The 22,079-nt window shown below is 53.0% G+C and overlaps 1 protein-coding gene across 1 annotated transcript; it reads right to left on the bottom strand.

Moving 5' to 3' along the window:
* Nucleotides 1–4,401: 4,401 nt before the first annotated feature.
* EMC1 (ER membrane protein complex subunit 1) lies at nt 4,402–21,440 on the bottom strand (the record flags this gene model as incomplete). Its single annotated transcript, XM_037045047.1, has 18 exons — nt 4,402–6,032; nt 6,212–6,341; nt 7,375–7,459; nt 7,953–8,163; nt 8,751–8,924; nt 11,925–12,062; nt 14,144–14,263; nt 14,620–14,781; nt 15,685–15,834; nt 15,975–16,174; nt 17,174–17,182; nt 17,766–17,888; nt 18,205–18,301; nt 19,053–19,175; nt 19,818–19,880; nt 20,249–20,320; nt 20,821–20,988; nt 21,291–21,440. Coding segments are annotated over 18 exons (2,355 nt in total), but the record flags the coding sequence as incomplete, so codon positions are not given.
* Nucleotides 21,441–22,079: the final 639 nt, after the last annotated feature.

Below are 22,079 nucleotides of genomic sequence, written 5' to 3'. Positions count from 1 at the left end.
AAGGTACAGTGGAGCATGTGTGTGTAAGTATGCCTTTTAAATGTATTGCTGTTGCAGCCCTGGCTGGCGTAGCTCAGTGGATTGAGCGCGGGCCTGTGAACCAGACATCGCGGTTCAATTCCCAGTCAGGGCACATGCCTGGGTTGTGGGGCAGTTCCCAGCAGAGGACTCACAAGAGGCAACCATACATTGATATTTCTCTCTTCTCCTTCCCTTTCTCTCTAAGATGAATAAATAAAATCTTTAAAAAAATAAATGTATTGCTGTTGCTTAACTTTCATTCTTTCAGATTGCATGTTAGGTGATAGTAGACAAGAGTGCGTCGATATAAATCTCTTGTTATTTAATAGCTACCTTTGTAAATAGCCTGCCTCTGTACTGGAAAAGGCTCCGTCTCAGCACCATGGATTAGAAATCTATACGGCCCTAGTGCCGGTGGAAACCAGGATCCTGGGTTGGAGGTCAGTCTCAACCAACATCACACTCAGACACCTCAAAAAATGAGGAGGTGGGCTGTGCACCTCTTTGACGTTATAAATCCACACTGGAAAGGGGATCTCAGACAGAGACTTCCCTGAGAGTATTAGTCAATCTTGTCACAGTCTCTAATGGAATAACACTAAAAAATTCCAAACTTGTGACCTTAAAAAGGGGCACGGGAGATCCATATTGTTAGTCAAGATGCAAAACACAATTTGGTTTGGAGAGATACATAGCAAACTTGTCCCATGGTATCTCTGGGACACAGGGTTGGGGAGGTTTTGAAGGGAGACTCAACTGTGGTTGCTGGGAATTAGAGTCTTTTAAAATAACTTGGTAATGAAATATTGTATGAAGCAGTCCCTTCATATGAAATACCACTGTCTCCATTACTGAAAGGGAGATAGGCCCTGGCCGGCGTGGCCCAGTTGGTTAGAGCGTTGTCTGGTTAACTGAAAGGTCACAGGTTTGACTCCCGGTCAGGGCACACACCTGGGCTGTAGTGGGTTCAGTTCAGGGTCGGGCCATATACAGGAGACAACCCATCAATGTTTCTCTTGCCCCACCTTCCTCTCTCTCTGAAATTAATAAATATATCCCCAGGTGAGGATTAGAAAAAGAAAGGGAGACGGTACCTCTGTTTACATTTTACAAAAAAATAAATGTGACAAAGTATTGTCCACCTTGTTTTGATTATGTATGGAATGCTAATTGTCAAATTTTGAAAATTTAAATAGTGTTTGCCAAAGCCTATTTGGACTTTGAATCTAAGTTCTATTTATTTTGTTTATATAAGTACATATAAATATAATACCAAAAAGATACCATTCCTTTTAAAATAGAAATTATGGCACTCAAAACCCATTTCCCCTATTGATCTTGTATTTATGTAGCAAAATAGGGTTTGTCAGCACACCAGAAAGGGGGAGTAGGGCTATCTCTTGGCATGTCAATGTCAGAATGCCTCACTATGTCACCAAGACACTAAGGACAAATGTCCTACGGCTTCCATGAACAGGGTATCAGCATTTGGGGAACTACTGGTCAGTCAGCAGCTTCATGCTTAAGACACTGGGGAACTCGGAGAACAGCTTACCCATCCCTGGGACACACAGCATGACACGAGCACTAAAACGCTGAAATACACCGTTCGGGGCATTTTGTGGTTAGCACTCAGGAAACTGGGAGGTTCTGGGGAGCCAAAATCAACAGGGCAGGCTTTGTGGAGGATTTCAGATTTGAGACAAGCCAGATTTTGAGAAGGGAAAAAAGCATTCCAAGTAAAGACCAGAGATACAATAGATTCGTTACTTAAAAACAAAATTTTAAATGAGCAGACATCAGAAAATAAGTCTCCGGGTGATTGCGATCATCGAAGCTTATGTAATAAGCTTTTTAAAAGATAGCGACTGGTACAGGCAGTCAGATTACAAATCTGAAATTTCTATCACACTTTGCTCCAGAAAGGATTTAGGGCCTCTTTTATGAAAAACCTGTTTAAGATGCATTATTTGAAAAAAAAAGAAGAAATAGCACGACCCCATTACGAGTTCATGCACAAGACCGCCACCAGACGGGCTATGGATGCCCGTATGAGTGATTAACGTTTACTAGTCCATGGTAGTTTTCACATTTAAAATTTTTCTACAACATGCATGTTCTGTTTCAAGTCAAGAAAGAAGGACTTTCGTAAGTGACCTAAAAGACACAACTATTCTGGTACTGAGCCCAGAGGGAAGTTCCTCCTTGGTCCTCTACGTAAGATAAAGTGTCCTTCAGATCCCTGGAAAGAATCCAGAGGCAGGTCCTAAAATCCACTTCTGAGGGTAGGCCGTGACAAAACACCACGCACCCCCCATTCAATCTACATGCACGGCTGCTTCTCCACCGGCCTGGGATTAATTTTGGAGTAGCTTGAAGAAAAGGCGGAGTGTACACATACACGGGGTGTCCGCCACCGCCGTGTCTGAGTCAGTCTCCTTTTGTGCTTTCACTCTGTTCTTGCCGTGTCTTCACCTCTTTAATCTTCGTTTTATTTTACTGTGTACCATTTGTGGTTATAGAAGCTGTCCCAAGTGTTTTTTAAAACTTTTATTTTTATTTTTCAATTACAGTTGACTTTCAATATTATTTTCTGTTGGTTTCAGGTGTACAATACAGCACAGTGGTTAGACCGTCATATACTTCACATAGTGTTCCCTCCCTCAACATTTCCAGTGCCGCCCTGGGACCACGCACAGTTACCGTAATATTAGACTGTGTTCCCTATGCTGTACTTCCCACCCCTGCGGCTGTTCTGTAACTGCCAATTTGTACTTCTGAATCGCCTCACCATCTTCACCCAGTCCCCCGACACCCCTCCCCTTTGACAACCTCCAGTCTGCTCTGTGTCTGTGAGGCTGTTTTCAACCAAGTGCTTTTTGTAAGGAGGTGAGTTGCTGCCCGAGGAGATATATTACATTAGCCCTCGTGGGGCCCGTCTTCTGTCCTGCTGAAGAAGCATGGAGCAATGCAGTCCAACAATCCCTAAAGCAGGGGAGTGGAGCAACAGCCTGTGGTTGAAATGGGAGCGACAAGGGCTGACGGCTAATCAGAGGGCAGAGGGAATGCATTCAAGAAGTCTCGCCTCTGCTCCTTGCAGGCCAAAGGCTAGTCAAGGCCCAGAATTCTCCAGACAGGCAGACGGAGTCGGCGTGCAATTTAGATTGCAGGTGCTAAGCAAAATAAATATTGAGGGAGATATTAGATTATTAAAATAATCTACCCATCAGTCTATGACCACAGAAAGATAAAAAATCTATTTGAAAAACAATTTCTAAATTGTGTCCCTGTTGTGCACAAGTGGCCTTTGTCATGCACTTTGTGTCCCTGTCATAAATAACAAACGTTGTTTGGGTTTCAGAAAAGTTTGTAACTTGCTTGGTAATGATCAGTTTGAGGGTCAGCAATGAAACTGGTTACCCACACGAGCCTGCTCACCTCTGTTGTTGGAGGGTGGGGAAGGGGAGCAGGTATCCACCTTTTCCAAAAACAGTATTAAATCAATAAGCTAGTTTAAGAAGGTGGGTGGGGCAAAACCCACTAGTATATAACTCCTCCCCCAAATTTAAAACCGTCATGCGGTTCTGAATTAATTCACGCACATTCCCCAGCAGCTGGTTACTACTGTCCACAGTCAGAGGCTAAGGGAAAGCTAACAAAAGCCATAGACCATTTTATATTATTCCCCGCATGGACTGAAAATCACTAAATATTATATTTAGTTGTAAAGTTCTATGCCAAGAGATCTCATGTTGACCAAACTAATAATAATAAAAAAAGACATCCAAGGTACTGAGGAATCTCCTTTTACGTGAAAAGTTCACTGCAGGGGGCTCCCAAGTTAACCTAATTAATGAAGAGAGGGGGCAGATGCCTTAAGGGACATGCAGAGAACAAGAGGAAGACGAGAAAACCCACCAGAGTCAAAGCCATGGGCAGAGGCTGACCAGGTCAGAACTGAGTGCTGCTTTAAGGTTAAGGAAGGCTGGGAAGGCAGCTGACATTTACTGGACGCTACCACTTGAGTTAACTTTCAGTCAAAACGTAGTAATTAAAGTGGAAATACGGGGAATTTTATGAAAGGTCGGACAACTCTCCCATTAGCTGCTTCTTTCAGATTCTGACACATACACAGGTAAGTGGAAACTGGAATCTTACAGATTTGTAGGGCTGGGTAAGCATGGCCAGCAGGCAGGCGGGTGGGCAGGCAACGGCCGTGAGGCAGCTTGTTTCTACAGGACAGTCAGACTCCCAGCCCGGCTACCTCACAACTAGGGCAAACTCACACCTCCCCCCTTCTCCCAGCTCACATCCAGCACAGTATGTCTTGAGTCAGGATGCACAGACGCCTGCTTTTTTCCTGGAGATACTCAGATGTTCATTCATTAAAGTCAATTTCACAATTTTTTAAAACTTAAGAGTAATATTTTTCTTTTTCTGCCATAGTCTACCCATCAGTCTATGACCACAGAAAGATAAATATTTTTGAAAAACAATTTCTAAATTGTGTCCCTGTCATGCACAAGTGGCCTTTGTCATGCACTTTGTGTCCCTGTCATACACAAGTGGCCTCAAGAGTGTTCCTAAACCACAAAAAAGGTCTTCAACAGTGTGACTGGTCACTTGCTTTATTCAGATGTGCGCCCTCCAACCCCAAGGCCAGGGGCCTGCTCCGCACCCTTCCCTCTTCACAGCAGAGGAGACCCCACCCTGCCCCACGTTCACGGACAGGAAGAACTCTCGACGTCTTTCCTTGCAGCAGACACGGCAGCCCGGCCAATCGGCAATGCCTCATCCACAAAATGCCAGTTTCCTAACTCTACCCCTTTTCTCCATTTCTTAAGGATCCATGAGATTTAAAGTTGGCTCATTTTAAGAGCAATCTAGTGACCCACACATTAATTCATATCTAAAACTAGAAATAAATAATGAGGCTCTCACACGAGGACGACTCTGGCCAGTTAACTAGGCTGTCCAATGGCCGGCCCAGGCCGTGGGTGCAGTGAAGATTATGGGGTGCTGTGGAACAGGCAGGTCCTCTCCTCCCTCCCCGGAATCTCTTCAAGGCTCAGACAATTCAGTAGTATGGGAAAGGCCTCAGCCTGGACACGCCTTAGGCGAAGAGCATGGGCAGTGATCAACAATCCAAGACGCTAGTTACGTACTCGGCTTTCGGTAAACGGAAACAAAGACCATTCTCCTTCCAGGCGGCTCAACCTGAATGGGAGCACGAAACTGGGGGCTTAATTAAAATAACCTGGACACCAAATGTGGATTCCTCAGCAAGAGCTATTTTGGAGAGCAGCCGTGAGAGGCTGGACAGGCCCTGAAACTGCAGCTAAGGAGGGTCTTCGCCCTCCCGAATGTAAAGCAGCAGAAGCACCGAGAAGGCGAGTTGTCAGTAACAGCTCCCTTCCAACTCAAGCAAGAAGCAGGGAAACAGAAAGATTTCTAGGTGAACACGGGAAGCAGGAGACAACCCAAAATCAATTTAAACAGGCCTCACAAAGAGAAAACTCTGTTGGGAGGTCTCGTCTAAAGAAGAAAGACGGGCAAGAGAGGAACAGGGCAGTGGCCTTTGGATTCAGGGGAAGGTCCATCGAGATGCTTTGAGATTCTCGGCTGAGCGAGTCCAGCCTGCAACCACCACCAGTTGCGCCAGGCACACCCCACAGCAGTCTCTGTGAGTCCACTTTCCTCCTTACAACTCTTAACTAGGGTGAGCGCCCAACACACACCCTCCGCCACCCTGTCGAACTGAGTGGGAGCTTCGCTGACATCCGCCCCGTCCTCTCTGGGCTCTCAGGTCTCTGGCAGCGGGGCCTGGGTCTTTACCGCCAGGCACGATTCAGGAGTTTCACCTGTGCTAGTCTCTTAGTGATCATGGTGGCAAAGACCAGGCCAAAGAGGACACTGCTGATTAACACGTAGTCATAGTCATCCTTCAGGACATCGAACTGTTTGGATGGGTAGACTCGAGTTTGGTATATGTCCAGGCCGTAGGCCACAACCTGGAAGGCAGAGGGAATGAGAACTGGGTAAGAAAGGCAGCCAGTGATTCGCACAACCCCAGACTCGGGCAGGACAGGAAACGGAAGCCTCAGCTGTTCCCCCAAGGGCGAAACCAGAGCAGCTGTCCCACAGGGCGGCTTTGGAGACGGCACCCAGGGTGGCTGTGGGCTCTACTCACCAAACAAGTGGACTCCAGGCCTGAGGGAGCAGTGTAGATGCCTCGCATTCGAGAAACGGTCTGGTTGTAGTTGATGAACCGCTCAGCGTGTATCTGTACATCTGGAGAATACGGGATTAGGTTCTCCTCCCTGCAAAACATCGGCCAGGACCGGCATCACGCTGCTGTAAGGGGATCCCTTGGCTGCCCTTTCGGAGGCCTGGGATCTCTCCAGGCCACGTATCTAGCCTCAAATCTTCCTTCAAAGTACTGGGTAGTTAAAAATTGAGCAGCTAGATATTAGGAAGGCTGCGAGAAAGCAAGCTGCATGGAGACTTAGACTGTGATCTGGATTCCTACCTGGTTCTGAATCTAAAAACCAGTAACACAGAAACAACCAGTAATTTACACCAGGGTAGGAAAGTCCAGGCCAATTCCTGGACTTTCCTCCCCGGTGCTTCTGCCTCCATCCTCCTGAAAACCCCACTATCACCCAGCTTCGCCCCCGCCCATCACTTTCGCTCTCTTCCTCTCCCCACCCCCAAACCACCCTCCTCTCCCCTCTCCTTAGGTGCAAAAACAGATCTAATGTCGAGCGCCCCAAGGGGAGAGAATTCGGGATGGAGGCAAGCAAATATGCAGAAAAGATGGCTGGAATTACTGAAATTAGCACTGAAAGTGACAAGCAACTGCCCTCCCTAGTGACCCAGCCCCATTACCGCCCTGACCTCATTTCCCGTGTCCCCACCACCAGCCGCCCCAGCGCTTCAGCCTCCCAGCCTCCCTCTAACTCAGCAGGCGTGACCTCAGGGCACTGGCCCCATTCTCCCCTCTGCCGGACACGCTGCCCTCCGGTCTCCACACGGCCAGCTTCCTTCCCCTCCGGGGCGCGGATCAGCAGTCACTGTTCCACAGGGGTTCTCCCAGGGCAGCCTCCCAACGTTTAACCCACCCCCCCACGCCTTCAGTCCCTGTCCTCCATGTGCTCTTCTCCTTCCTCTCACTGTCCGTCTCCCCAGCCAGGACGTAAACCCCAGCAGGGCAGCCGCACTTGTCAGGCTTGGTCACGGGCACCTCCCAGCCCCCGCACAGCAGAGCAGCGCACACCAGACTGAGGACTGCACTTGGTCAGGGGGTGAAGTTCCTTAAGGTCAGAGCCTGTACAGGGCCCACAGGCGGCTCACCTGCTTTGTTCTGTGGGGATCTCAGGACGGCGGGGGTCCAGCAAGGCCTTAGGAAGGGAAAGGATTGCTCCAGAAGGCAGTCCAACTGCGCAGAAAGGAGTAAATGTTTGCGCTGGCCAGCCCCAGGCCAGGTCCACTCAGAAAAATGGCCTTCTCATGGAACTTCAGAGTTCGAGTTTGAAATGACAATGAAAGGACCACCGAGGTCCCTGAAATGGCCAGACGGACAACCTAACACGGTGCGCAGTCTGAGTGAGGCCCCGCTACAGAAGGGCGGGCCCTAGACCGTGCCGGCTGTCACAGTCACACAGGCCACCAGCCGGCATGGGGTCAGGGCTCCACCTCCAGAGCGAGGTGACGCTGCAGAATCCAGTGGGCCATCAGAAATGAGAATTCAAAGGTGTCACCTCGATGGGTGGCAAAGCCAGACTAAGGACCTTTCTGCTGAACTAAGCCATCCTCTCCCTCCTCGCGAAGCCTCCCTCGTGATGGTCAGACGCGGCTCTGCCAGCAGCGCATCCCTGCAGCGTGGCTGCCTGGGGGCCCAGTCACCCCAGAGACCCTCCCCGGCCACTCACTGAGCAGGTGTCGGCTGGTGATGCCCCGCTCGGTGATGGTGGCCTCCATGGCGCTGATGGCGGAGGGGAAGATGTAGGACTGCTGGAGGACCTGGGGCGGCTGGGGCCGGTCCAGGGAGCTGAAGGCGGTGGCGTTGTACTGCTCCGCGCCCTCGTAGAGCTCCAGCACGGTGAACTCATTGCGCCGGGCCTTGGTGTTCCAGTACTGGTACTGCGAGGGGACAGCGGCAGCTGCGGGCTCGGCCTCTGGGCCATGCACGGGGCGGCTCCCGGAAGGCGCCTTTCCCATTAGCTACGCGCCCAGACAGGAGAGAAACTACCCAGCACCCCAGTTTTCCTCCTTGCTAACAAGCTTACAAGTTTTCGGAGCAGTCTTATCTACCCAAAGAGCCCACAAGAAACAAAGAATTCCCAAGATTCTTGGAGGTAGGGGTAAGCAGAGCTAGCGTTCGAGTGCTCACCATGTGCCGAGCACTGGGGTAAGCTCGACTGGAGGTGACCGTTACCACCCCTACTTCTCAAAGGAAGCAACACGGAAGAGCACAAACAACTAGTTCAAGTCAAGGTTACATGGTCAGAAAATGGAAGTGCTGGGATCAAACCCAGGCAGTCTGACTTCCGGGCCTAGCCCTTAACTCCATGCTTCCATCAGTGGTTGGGATCCTATGAAAACACAGAGTAGCGACTGGTTTCCAGAACAAGGGGCGCTGTGAGGGTTTAGACACGGGGAGCCCCGCCCTACGGTGCTGAGCTACGCCAGGGCCCTGATGGCGACCGCGTGCATCTGCGACGCCTTACCACCACCCAGTTCTCAGAGTGCACCATGTGCACGGGCCCCCTGGCCTTCCTCTGCACGGAGGAGTGGATGATGCGCCCCGTGACTCCGTCCACCAGGAAGATGCCGATGAAGGTGCGTTCGTGGTGTCCATCTGTGCTCTCGGTCACCACGGCCAGCAGGTTGGGGTTAAGGCTCTGGGGAGGAGGAGACAGAAGCTCCCTCAGAGCCACAGAGGCACGCCAGGGCTCCGCTCCTCTGTGAGCCCCGGGCAGTGAGGCGGACGTGGAGCTCCCTGGCCTGGCAGAGGAGTCAGGTTTTCTGGTTAGAAGAGCCCCCTGTTAAGAGCTGGCTTGGCAGGATCTGCTGGGGGCTGGGGGCCACGCCATGTGCTTTGCCTGCCTCAATTCACTGAATCTGTAAACAATCTTGCAAAGCAGCTGTTGTTTACCTTTCATAGGTGAAATGTCTGAAAGGAGTTAAGCCTCTTGCTCAAGTCCCAGGCAGACAAACGGTAACTCAATCGATACAACCCAGGCCTGCCCACCCGCTGCCCTGGGGACGCTGCTCCGCCGCTGCTGCTCCAGCAGCATCTCCCTATCACCGAATCAATGGCGAGTCTCAGTTCTCACCTTACCTGACCTACTAGTACCATGTGACACAGGGGATCGCTCCTATCTCGGAACACTCTCTCCACCTGGCGTCCAGGACATCCGCTGCCCAGGTTTCTTTCTGCCTTCCTGGCCACCCCTTCCCAGTCTCCTCTGCAGTTCCTCCTCGTCTCTCCAATGTCAGGGATGGTTCCATATGTAATCGCTCTTGTGGAGACCTCAGCCAATCAATCTCACGGCTTTCGGACCATCTATGGGTGCTGGCAATGCCCAACTCCGAGCCACACCTCTCCCAGAACCCCAGACTTGACTGACAGACTGCCAGCTCAGTATCTCTTCTTAGGTGTCCCGTCTCGAGCCTGGCATGCCCCCAGCTGAACTCGTGTTCTACCCCTGCTGGAACCCGCTCCCTGCCTCAGGCTCCCCGCGCCTGTCTTAGGCCCGGAACCTCCGAGTCATCTAAGCCCTTTCTCTCTCACACACACCCTGCCCATCGGCATAAGCTGCCGGCTCCAGCTCAGAAGCATCCAGAATCAGATCCTCTGTCACCGCCCCAACCAACCAGGTTAAGCCGCCACCATCTCACCTGAATTGTTACAATAGCCCAACTGTCTGCCTGCTCTCCTCCCTGGCCCGTGACAGGCTAGTCAACACAGCAGGCCAAGTGGACCTGTTCAACCTGTCATCTCAGTCCCTCCTTGGCTCACAACTTCCCAGGGGCTCTTCGTGTCACTTGAAAGGCCAGAGGGATGGCCTGCGATCTGGTCCTGTCACCTCCTCACCTGGGCAACCTGGACTTTCCTCCTCAAAGACCCCGTTCTAGCCACACTAGCCTCCTTGTTATTTCTAGAATGCTCTGGCTTTTCTCTCTAGAAGGCACCTCCCAGGCATCCTGACTCACCACCTCACTCCAAGTCTCACTCGGGTGTCACTTCCTCGAGGAGACCCCCCCCAACCCTAGTTTAAACGTGTCCCCTTCCCATCCCTCCCCCCCCACCCTCTTCTCAGGCTCATGTTTTTCTACAGAACTGCTCACCCTCTAAAACTATCTAATTTACCTACTTCTTGTCTTTATTAGCCTCTTCTAAATACAGTGAAAGCCTCACGAGGACAGGAAACGTTGTCTATTGTTCCCTGACATATCTCGATGTCTAAAGCATACCTGCTACCCAACTGGCAATCAAAACACAAAACAGCAACAAAAACCCTTTACCTTTGTGGTGTTCCTTCCAAAAACCCATAACCACGGTGCAGACAAAGCAAAGCCGAGAGACATCCTACAAAACCCCTGACCAGCACTCTTCAAACTATCAAGGCCATGAAAAACACGTAAGACCGAAAACCTGTCAAAGACCAGAGCAAGCCAAACAGGCCTGACAACTAGGTGCAGTGTGGGGCCCTGGCCTGGATGCTGGGGCAGAGAAGGACACTAGCAGAAATGCTGGTGAACCCCAACACGGGGGTTCAGTAAACAGCATTTCACTGATGTCGGTGTCTCATCCAGACGGAGGCACGTGGCCCTCGGAAAAACCAGAGAAGGATATGTGGGGTTCTATCTACTATCTTTGCAGCTTTTCTGTAAATCTAAAATTAAGCCAAAAATAAAAAAGTTAAAAAAAGACTAACCTAAAAAATTTGCATAATGAACATGAATCCAAAGAGCTCTACTCCTGTTAGGCTCATATATAAAAACACAAGTATTCCGGTATACTTTACCTCGTACAAATGAAATTACATAGTAAACTTTTTTCTAATTCAAATAAAATGTACTTTAGAACATGTATTATTTTGGCAACCTGAAGGACTGAAACTGGCCATGCCACATGGAAGGGACCCAGCAACAAAGATTCCAAGTTGACAGCGCTAACGATAATGCTCAGTGGGGGGACGCCGTTCTGCTCACGTTCCACGTGACCTATGACTGTTGATCCTCAAAGTCACCCCGTCACACATATACCGCCACCGCCATTTATCAGTGAACACACACGTTCGGGAAGCCTGAGCAAAGCACCCACGATGAACAGTCTGTTGGTGGCAGAGCCGCGTCTGGTCCTGGACAGTCCGACCGGACACCTGCGTGCCACCGCGCACCTGGCGAGGCGGCTCCCGGTGGATTTCCTGGGTCCCTCACATCTGCTCCTCAGCTCGGCCTCTGCTGTGTCACTCAGGGGGTGTGATCAGTGTCCATTACTGCCATGACTACGTTCTCTCCTGGGCGGTTTGCAGCCTACAAGTCACCTCTCCACCCCCCACCCTTTCCTACTCACTCGAGTGCTGGGTCAGAGACAGCGTTTCTGACGGGGTGACTACGGTTTGAGCACAGAAAGTTCTATCAGCACCAGCACTAATAACAGCCACAGCTAACGTCTACTGGGTAGAGGCCACACGCCAGGCACCCCAGCTACGCACGAGGCTCTCACATGATCTCACGGCCACCCCAGCAGAAGGGCACAGAGGGCCCATTTCACAGACGTAAGTTAGGCTCAAAGGGATTGATGGACTCGCTCAAGATCGTGCACCTGCCGAATTCCAGAGCCAGGTTTCAAGCCCTTGCCCTTCGCTCCACACCGGACCTCCACGCCGTACCTTGTAGAGCACGCTGCGGTCCCCCATCACACGGCCCTGGGAGTGAACGTGCTCGCTGCTGCGCTTCCCCTTCACCTTGACGATGCGCTGTACTTCGGGGGGAATGGTCAGCTCCCAACTCAGTTCAGTGGTGAGATCCTAGAACCAAGGCAAAACAGCCGGCGTCCGTGACCAGGAAGAGGTGCGTCCAGACCAACGACGGCCACAGCTAGATGCACCTGCCGGTCACTACGTGCAGCCTTAGTGCTGGAAGGACCCAGTTTGTGGAGAGGTTTTAGAACTGTCTATTTGACTTAGTAAGATATGAAAGCCATCAAGAAAAGGATTACTCAACAGCATCCCACTGTCTGAATAAGAAAATACCTAAAGAAAATTAACCACTTCTTACTAAAATCGAAGAATCCATAGACTGGGCCAGCAGCCAGGGACCTCAAAACATTACAGGGAATGTTCCGTGTGGTCACAGGAAAACAATGAGCAAAGTTTTACGGTTAAACGTTACCCCAGCAGCAGGGAAGGGGAGCAAGGGTCTGCCGGGCACCAGTGCCATTCTGCTTCCTGATCTGGTGGCTATGCACACAAATGCCCCTTTTTTGAACATTTCTGGACTTTTCCCTAATATATGCACCAATGAAATTGGGCTTAACAAAACAACGAGGTGGAAAGAAGTCAGATTCCCAATCAATAAAAACAGGACAAGTCCACCTCACTAAGAGGAGACGCCTGCACAACACGGACGTGCAGTGCGCATGTCTGCTCCCGCGGTGGAGGGAATACACAGGGAGACAGTGGGGACCTGCCCAGCCACCTCCCGGCGGGCATTCCCTCTGGGGGAGCAGCTGGGAACAGCGCTGAAAAGGAAGCTGTTCACACTTTGCTTGTGGCTTCTGCATCCGTTTAACCTTTCACAATGGAAAGTACCGCCAGAGGGTAAGATCACCAGTCAACTCCCTCAGAGGTCAGAGTGCAAATGCTCTCGGCCAATCCCCACTCTGCCTCCTCTGTCTGCCCTTGGCCACCGCTTACTCCAATCGCATCCTCAGGACCCCACCGATGCATGCCCCCCACACTGCAGTCTGTTCTCCCGTACCCACAAAGAACTGTCGCTTTCAGGGTCTCCTTCCTATCAACTTGCAAGGGCAAATTTTTTTTCACCCACAAAGGTAAAGAACACATGTCCTGGGTGGACCATCCCGGTTGTTTATGTGAACGGCTGGCTGTTACAAAATTTCAGAAGAGAGCGTTCACCACGTGCCAGGCATCACTTTACAAGATTTACACACATCCCTGTGACTCCTCACGGCAGCCCCGTGAGGTAGGCGCTGTTACCACCTCACTTCACAGACGAGAAAACAGGGCTACAGAGGTCGCACACTCAAGTAACACAGTGAGTGAGCGGGGTTTCCTGCACAGGCATCTGGGTGCGAGCTCACAGCGCCCCCCTAAGGCCCCAAGGGGCAGGGCGCAGGGCCATCCAGCGAGTACACGCCAGTCACTCCTCAGTGCCGCCCTGCTAGCAAGCCAGGAGCCAGGCCCTCCTGCACCACAGGCCAAACTTTACAGCAGGTGCCTCACTGTGGGCGAGAGCTGGACGCAAAGGCCAAGGCCAGAGCGAATCAATCCCACTTCTGGAGATAAAACTCAAAACGCACATCCTGTGAAGAGTGAGTTGATAACATCTCTCCTTACAGAAAGTACTCTCACTCAACTCCTGCCCCCGCCCCCCAGCCACCTCCCCAAATGGAGGGAAATGTCCCTTCTTTCTGCTACAGAGAGGAATGCACAACGAAAACCCCACGCAGCAGAGGCTTTGTCTGTCATTCCCTCCTCCCCCATGACACCGAGAACCACGCCTGCCACGTAGCAGTTGCTCGATAAAGACACACGCGACTGTAAGCCCTGGCCAGGGAGCTCAGCCGGCGAGAGCGCTGGCCCGATGCACCAAGGCTGTGGCTCCATCCCCGGTCAGGGCACAGACAAGATCAACCAGTGAATGTGTAGGTGCGTAGAAGAGCGAATCGATGCTTTCCTTTCTTAGAAAAAATCACTAAAACGAATTGAACTACAATAAAATAATTTTAAAAGATAAAATAAAAAGTACAATCACTAAGAAGGAAATGACTGTGAATCAGACATCAGGACTGTGCTGATTGGAACCCGCGGTAGAGTTCCTGAGCACATCTCCCTGCAGCGGTGCTGGCAGGACGCCCGCTCCCTACCTTCCGAAGTCGATATCCGCACAGCCGACCCTGCTCTGCGTCCACCAAGTAAAAGAAGATGGAAGGGGCCAGCTCGTGGAGCTGGCGCAAGACGTTCCGAGTGGCTGGGAATGCCGTGACCTTGAACGCCCCAGAGAGCCCAAGAAAAGAATTAAAGAAAAAGGTCAGGAGTCTCCAAGCAGTTTCTCAATACTCATTACCATTTCCCATCAAATTCAACTGTAATCCAATGGGAAATCTTAAAAAGATGGAGCCTGCTAATTAAGCTCAGATTAGGGCTTCCGTTGAGTCCCATTAAGACCCTGCGTTCTCACAAGCGCAGCAAGAGCCATCAGGTCGCTCACAGACGCCCTCCAGCCCAAACGTGCGCCGGCTGCCGGCAGCTCCCACCTCTGGCCCCCTAGCTGCCGTCTGACCAGCCCCCCCCATGCACAGCCCTGCCGGAATGTCCCCCAGCCCCGCCGAAGGAGCCACACCTTGTACTCGTCGTCTATCAACAGCAGCACCTTGGCGTAGTCCTGGTCCATGACGGGGAGAAGCAGCGACTGCAAGACGGGGCGCTTCAGCACTGGGGGGGCCACCTGACTCCATTTCCCAAAAATGGGATTGAAGACGTAGAGAGAACTCATTCCTGTCTCCTGAAACGGACAAACCGTTAGATCCCACCAACACGAAAAGAATGCACGTTGGAGAAGTAAATCTGGAAAGCTGGGGCTTCGGCTCAAATGTGCTGGATTGGTTCGTCTTCGTCCTCGCTGTCGAAAACGGTCCTGGCCGCCCTGGCTGGTGTGGCTCAGTGGACTGAGCGCCGGCCTATGAGCCGCAAGGTCACCGCACCGATGCCCCGATGCCCTGTCAGGACACAGGCCTGGTTTGCTCGCCAGGTCCCTGGCTGGGGGCATTCGAGAGGCAACCTGCTGATGTTTCTCTCTCACATCAAAGTTTCTCTCCCTAACTTTCCCCCTCCCTTTCCATCTCTCTGAAAGTAAATAAAACCTTTAAAAAAAAGAAACTATTCTTAGCTGAAGGTGAAGGTCTCCTAGGCTAATGTGTCAAAAAGAAAATAAAATTCCTCTTGATTCCAAAGCTAATCAAGAACTGGACTGGCTGAGGGGCAAATAAAATGGTCAAGAACCCGTTCGGCAACCCCAGGGCGGCCACTCGATGCTTCCCAGCCCCCTTCGAACGGCACCAGAACGAACCCACAAGAGTCCGTCTAATTCTGGGAGGCAGACACAAAAGTAGCTTCAGGCCCTGCTCGCTCTCATCCAGAGATGGGCAACAACCACAGGTGCCCAGCCGCCTCTGTGTGGGAAGAAGGCGAGCTGGCTACCACAGACCTGGTCACAGCCACTTTCCAGTCCATTCCCTGTCAGTCCCGAGAGGCACCCCCCCCCCTCTGCAAGGACTGGAAGAGACAGAGCCCTGGACCCTGAACACGGATCTGTAACTCTCACAGCTGAAAGGCCCAGGGAGAGTGTGAGCCACAAAACGCCCAAGCGCCATCACACCACTTAGGTCCAAATCAGAGGCGGCCTCACCTTATCCTTTATCAGGAGGGTGCACTGCGGGGGGCGGGGGAAGTGGGCCGTGGTCCTCTGCACCATCAGTTCGAAGGCGGAGTCTGGCTTGACACTGGGGAGGTACTGTCTCCACAGTATGGTGCCGGAGCTGCTTTCAATGCCAAAAAGCTGGAAGATAAACAAACACCCAGCTAACTACCAGAGAGACAAAAGGGACAGCTGATTCTCCCTGTGACAGCTAGAGCCCGTGCTCTCCCCTGCTCCCTCCCCAGCCCTGGAGTGTGTGCCCAAGGCTCGGCCCCTCTCACCTTGCCCGAGGCAGTCACCATCACCATCATCTTCTGGAGGTTGAACTCATCCCTGGCCAGGGTGTCAATGTTGATCTCATTCTTTATCTGACTTCGGGGCTTCCGAGCGTCGTAAAACATTTTCCAGAGGTGGGAAGTCCACGCCTGCAGCAGGATGAGCTGGGACGAGAGGCGTTTCAGGAACATCCCCAGCAAGCCGTCTGGTGTCAAGGAAAAGGTAACGGCTGAGGCTCCTTCCCCACCAGACCCAGCGTTCTCAGCGAGGGCACACTCGCTTCTAACAAGGAGTCGCCCTCTCCCCCATGGCTGCATGGCCCAGGCTGCACGCCCCAGGGGCAGCCCTGTGTCGGACGCCAACAGTCTCAGACACAGGTACAGCCAGGCGGGGACTTCCAAACCTACTTACCTGGTCCACAATACTTCCCCTGCCTGGAATCTCGGAATAGGAGACTAAGAGCTCAGGGCTCAGCCATGCAGGATGCAGTCATGCTGTGAGTATTTCCACCACAGCCCCGCGTCCAGCATGGCTGGGAGGGATCTGGGTGCCATGAAACCAGAAGAGGGAGGGACATGGGGTGCAGGGGTGCATATGTGTGCACATCCTTGAATGCGTGCTTCCGTTCCCCACCGCCTCACTCCTACTCTGTCCACTGTTGAACCTGCACTCAACAGACCTACCAGCACCAGAGGCCCAGGGCTCTCATTCCCTCTCCCCCTGACTCCATCCATGGCACCACAGCCTCCAACCTCCTCCACAGGGCAGATCGGGTCGTAAAGGGCGTGGCCTCTGGAGTCTGCCAGACCTGGATTAAAATCCTAACTGCACTGCTTACTAAGTGGGTAACCTTGGGAAATATTCTTGCCCTTCTGGCCTCTGGTTCCTCATCTGGAAAAAGGCATGGAACCCACTGACCAGGCTGCCGCCAGGTGGCCCCACGAGGCACACACGGGCCACAGGGCACCTGCTCAGTGCGCACTGAAGGGGGTGTCCTTTTCTGTGTAACTGTCCTTCAGCTCAAGGAGGAGACGTGAGAGGCACAGCACAGGTCACAGCCACAGCAGTCCACACACACACACACACACACACACACACACACACGTCTACACTTTTTTGATGCAAATCAGGGAAAACAAGGAATTAACCAAAGTGAGTCACGTGGGCAGGCAACGAGCAACAGGCAGCAGGAGGCAGATTTTACCTTGAATCGCTGGATCCAGGCAGCAAAAATAAATAGTAAAGCTGAATTAATCCTCGGCTTAAGAAAATCAGCAATGCCTGCCCGAGTGCCTGGCCCAGAGCAGGCCCTCAATGAGCACTACTGCTGGATAGTGCGATGAAGGGATGAGGGGAGGCAGGGGTGAGTCACAGCAGGGCACTCGGTCCACCCTGGGGCTGGCACTGTGGTCGGCCTCAGAGGGCGCTGACCACAGTAACCAGGGCAACCTGTCCTGTCCCTCTAGAAGGGCGGGGCTGCTGCTTTGCGGACAACAGGTGTGTGGTGCCTGGCAAATTTAGGTCTTCCAACAGTAGTTGCTATTTCTGCACTACATCACCTTTCTTTTCCTTGGGGCCCTTCCCTAGAGGGAGTCATGGGTGACACCTTTCAGACATAAACCAAATGGACCCAGAGCACTGCAGGTGGCCTCGGACCTGGTTCAGAACAGATGGGCGCACAGCCGCACCCCAGCAGCTAGGGAGCCACAAGACAGCATCGCCTGCATCCGCCTGACAGACCCGTCCCCACAGCACCCCTCCCGCATCTCTGCCATCCCAGGCTCCAGGGCACGTACCTGCCTTCTTGCCAAATTCTCCTTCCAGCTCAGCCTGCGCCCCCGTCAGGGGGAGGTCCACCATCTCCAGGCACACCACCTCTGCCAGAGACTCCTCCCGGGTCCACAACACCACCTTCCCTGCTGGAGAAACCAGTCACAAAGCTGCCCGCCCCCTACCCCCCGAGACTCTTCTTGGAGACTCGGGGATTTCCTGCAGCTCTCGTGCGAAGAACGAGAAACGACAGAGCACGGCGCTGGATTCGACGGGTCGAGTGGGAAGGGTTCCACGTTCTGACCGAGAACGGTAGGGAGGAACTCAGGAGGTGACACATGCTCCGGAAAAAATATCAGGGTACACTCTGCGGGGATCTTCTCCAGAAGCCTGCGCACCACCCCGGGAGTCTCACCGGAACCCCTGCGCAGGCCCAAAACGAGTGGGTTGAGTGAGTCCGCTCACCCAGCTGCTGCAGGAAGAGGAGCAGGTGGTCCTCCGTCTGCACCAAGGCCCGGTAGCCCACGGAGTCGTCCTTCTTCAAGAACACCTGGATGTGCAGCTGTGAGCCAAAGAGCCAAGTCCACTGCCGTCAGCAAGAATCCAAGTGCCTCTTAGAGCACCGAGACTCAAAGCCTCAGGCGGGGTCGGCGGGCCAAGCACGCAAGGTTCGACGTCTAAACAATACAGCACTGACCCGGACTCCAACAGGATAACACACACTCCTGGGAGCGAACACGCTAGTGCCGGGCTTGAGCTCAGACCTTCCCGGGGAAAAGCCTGAGTGCTTCTCAGGCACCGCGTCGTGCCTCATGTGCCAAACACACCCCACACAGCGAGCAGGAGACCAAGTTTCGAACTTCCCATGTTAGAAACAAAAGAGCCGCAGCGGAGATGGGCTGGGGAAACAACTAAACGTGCCCAAAGGCAGCGCGGGGCGGTCATGGGGAATGCCCGCTGCAGGGCTGGCGACCTCTCACTAGCTCAGTGACCCGGGGTGGGGTCTGGAATCTCTGTCACAATTCCCTCGTTTGCAATAACTACCTCGTGAGACACTTGGGAGGTTAAATCAGTCAGTGCACACATGAAAAGCTTGGCGCCGTGCCTGGCACAGTGATGACTTGGAAAGAATGGCACCTGCTTTTACCATTATTTGCAGGGACTGATGACATCCTGGTGGATCAGGAAGAACTGGAACCCATGTCCAGAGAGCTCTAACCCAGCCCCATGGCTGTGCCCCCGCCCTGAGGAGTGGCAGCCCCCTGCTGAGACCCCCACAGGCCGCAGCCCGGAAACAAAGGCCCCCCCCTCACCCGCTCGGGCCGCGTGCCATTCTGCTCCAGGCTGAAGGTGATCGTGGTGTCCAGCAGCCGCCGACCTGTCTCCACCAAGTAGAGGTTGATGGTGTAGGTCTGGTTGAAGCAAGCCAGCACGTCCTAGGGGAGCAGACAGCACAGGCCAACTACAGGGGTCCCCCAAAGCAGAGTCCCCCAAAGGAAGTCCAAGGAAAGGGGAAAGTCCTAGAGAAGGACCCAGGCCAGGAAGAGGAAATACATGCAAAAGAAAATCCAAGGGAAAAGAAAGCTAAGTCCTAAGGCAGAAATAAGATATCCAAGTAAACAACTAAAAGCACAAGCGCTATACTTGTTCAGAGGAAGCCAGTCCAGGGTAGGGTAGCAGAGACTCCGCAAAGAGGAAAACCGTAAGCAGAGAAATGACAACCCCCTCGGAAAAGCTTCAGGGGAAGAGCCGCAGCAGGAGCCTGTGCCTCCAGCCAGGGCCCCACACTGTGCTCCAGTGCAAAGCACAGGCTGAAATTCAACTCCACCAGCCGGGACCCCAAAAGAAACGGGGAAATTAAGCCCAGAGGAGAAAGTTGTTAAGGACCATTTTAGAGATTCTACTTCCTAATTTCCCAACTGAAAAACAGCAAGAAAAATATCATTTACACAACTCAGGAAACCCCATTTGAGTCAGGAAATGCCAGCAGACCTGCTCATGCCCGGGGTGCACCCCCCACTTCACCGGGTGACCTACTGTGCCCCCAGGCCTGGCCCGTGCCCGACGCCACACCCTACCTGTGCACTAGACCTCTCCGAAAAGCTCCGCACTGGCCCGTCGTCAGAAGTGCCAGACTTCTGCTGGGGAAAAGAGAAGGACGGAAGGAGAAACTGGAGCCCAAGGGTCACTTCCTAGTCCCCAAGATGAAGCTTCCACCTCTGTCTCCTCAGCACTCGGGGAAGGCAAAGCTCCACTTCTCACTCCTGTCCACAAGGCCTACGTAACCCTAGTCGGCCCAGATGAGAGTAAGGTTGTCACAGTAGGGCCCCATTCCTGGGGACCAAGGGGGCGTACGGAGAGCTCTGTGGATGAAGTGAGAACTGAGTCCTGAACAGCCCCTTGCTCCCTGGCTTCAGAGCGGCTGGGAGAGAGAATGCCCCCGACTTTGGCTCCCTGGGCTCCTGCCAATGATGGAGCCCCGGTGCTGACTGAAGCTCTCAACACTCACCGTGTCGCCGCGACAGGTCATGACTGCAGCCACAGTCTTCTCCCCCGTGGTAGCGAAGCTCACGAGGGAAGTCTGGGGGAAGCGGGGTGTCAGTTCCTAAATGGAGCCTTTACCAGCCAGCAGCCTTCCAGAGGGTCACTTCTACAGGGACGCCCCTCAGCCCTGGGGTGGAAGTACCCCCAACTTTGGAGCAAAACGGCCAGGGCACAGGAGAGCAGAGGAAGGGCCCAGGTGCATCCACAGCTGGCCACAGGCCTGTCCCCTGCCTCCCACAGAGGCACAGGTCCCCCCGCAACCCCACACTGCTCTTGGCATCTGTGGGAGGCTCTACTGAACACCCCACTGTCCTGTGGGCTCAGAAGAGAGTGCCAGTTTCACTCTGAAAACCCTTCATATCTCTTAGAAGGAAAAGCACCCCATTTCTGCTCTAAGGCTAACCCATCTCAAGCCAGCAATGGAAAGATGTCTTCTCCCTCGAGCAAATGCCTCCAGCCTCAAAGGCAGGGATTCCTAGCATCTACATCTTGGCCACGTCCTCCTGAATCCCAGCAAACCACGCAGCCTGCAGGTACCTGTGGGAAGTTCTTGAGGAGGCTCAGGACCCCGTGATGGTAGTGCAGCAGGGCATAGTGGCTTGGGGACAACTGCAGGAAGAACTGGGCCCGAGAAGGAGCCACTGGGTTGGGCTGCGTGGGCAGGACCCGGGGTTGAAATCCACTTGCAAATTCTAAGTCGAGAGACTGGGAGGCAAGAGGAGGAGGGTCAGGCCTACAGCCAAGGCGTCAGTGTTCCACCCAGGCGGCACCCTCTGCCCCACTTTGCCGACGAAGGAACTGGGCCATGGCAGGGAGCACCAGAAGCTCCCATTCCGATTCTCCAAGAGAAGAGTGGCCCACTTCAACTTTCATCAGTTCAGCCAGAGGCATGGCCTTCTCTCAGCAGCTGCTGACTCTCGGAAAGGAAGCAGGGATGCTGGGAGAAAGACCTTTCTAAGCAGCAAAGGCCATGCCTCGGGCCAGGACAAGCAGCGCTGGTCACTCACCTGCAGTGGGACCTGCCTCAACTCCCACTCCGTCTCCAGAGCCAAGGTTTGGAGGGACCGTGAGCTTGGGTCAGGGCACACCAGGACAGCCTCACCCACCACACCACAGGCTCCAGTGAGACTCTGCAGCCAGGGAGTCGAAACCCTGACCTACGGGAAAGACAGCAGAACAGGAGGATTTTTCTCACTTCCCTTTCAGCTCATCTGCAATGTCAGCCAGATCCACTAGGGGGCCTAAGCTTCAGGGTTGGTTCCAAAGGAGTTCTGTCCCCCAGCCTCCCAAAAGCTCCAAAGCCGAAGAAAAATCACAATTTTCTCTCTGGTTACTAGAAAAACATACCAGATTATTTTTAATACCTGACATTTCAGATAAGCATTTATTTACTGCATGTGTCCTATGTGGTTTCTCTATCATTATTTTACAATGTTATCCTGCAATACCTACAGATGGGACTTTTTTCACCACCCCAGGAGAGCGCTACGTGTGCGTGCGAGGGCTTCGAATAAACACTTGGGGGCACCTGAGATCTTGCTTCCTGACATGGCATCAGTTCGGCTCAAGCACACTCATAAAAAGCCAAATAAATAAATAAATACTTGAGAAGAAGGCAGCCGCCAAGCGACCAAAATCAGGGACCTTAAATGGCTTTTGTGTCGACCCAGGCACCTCCCCGGCCCTCCAGCAAGAAAGGGCCCTGCCTGTCCCCCCCTCGACTCCCAGGGCGCCTCAAAGGGCCCTGCCTGTCCCCCCCTCAACTCCCAGGGCGCCTCAAAGGGCACTGCCTGTCC

This window comes from Sturnira hondurensis, unplaced genomic scaffold (assembly GCF_014824575.4).
Source record: "Sturnira hondurensis isolate 20B ecotype Veracruz unplaced genomic scaffold, ASM1482457v3 Scaffold0004257, whole genome shotgun sequence".
Taxonomy (NCBI): Eukaryota; Metazoa; Chordata; class Mammalia; order Chiroptera; family Phyllostomidae; genus Sturnira; species Sturnira hondurensis.
This window is presented reverse-complemented; position numbering and strand designations above follow the sequence as displayed.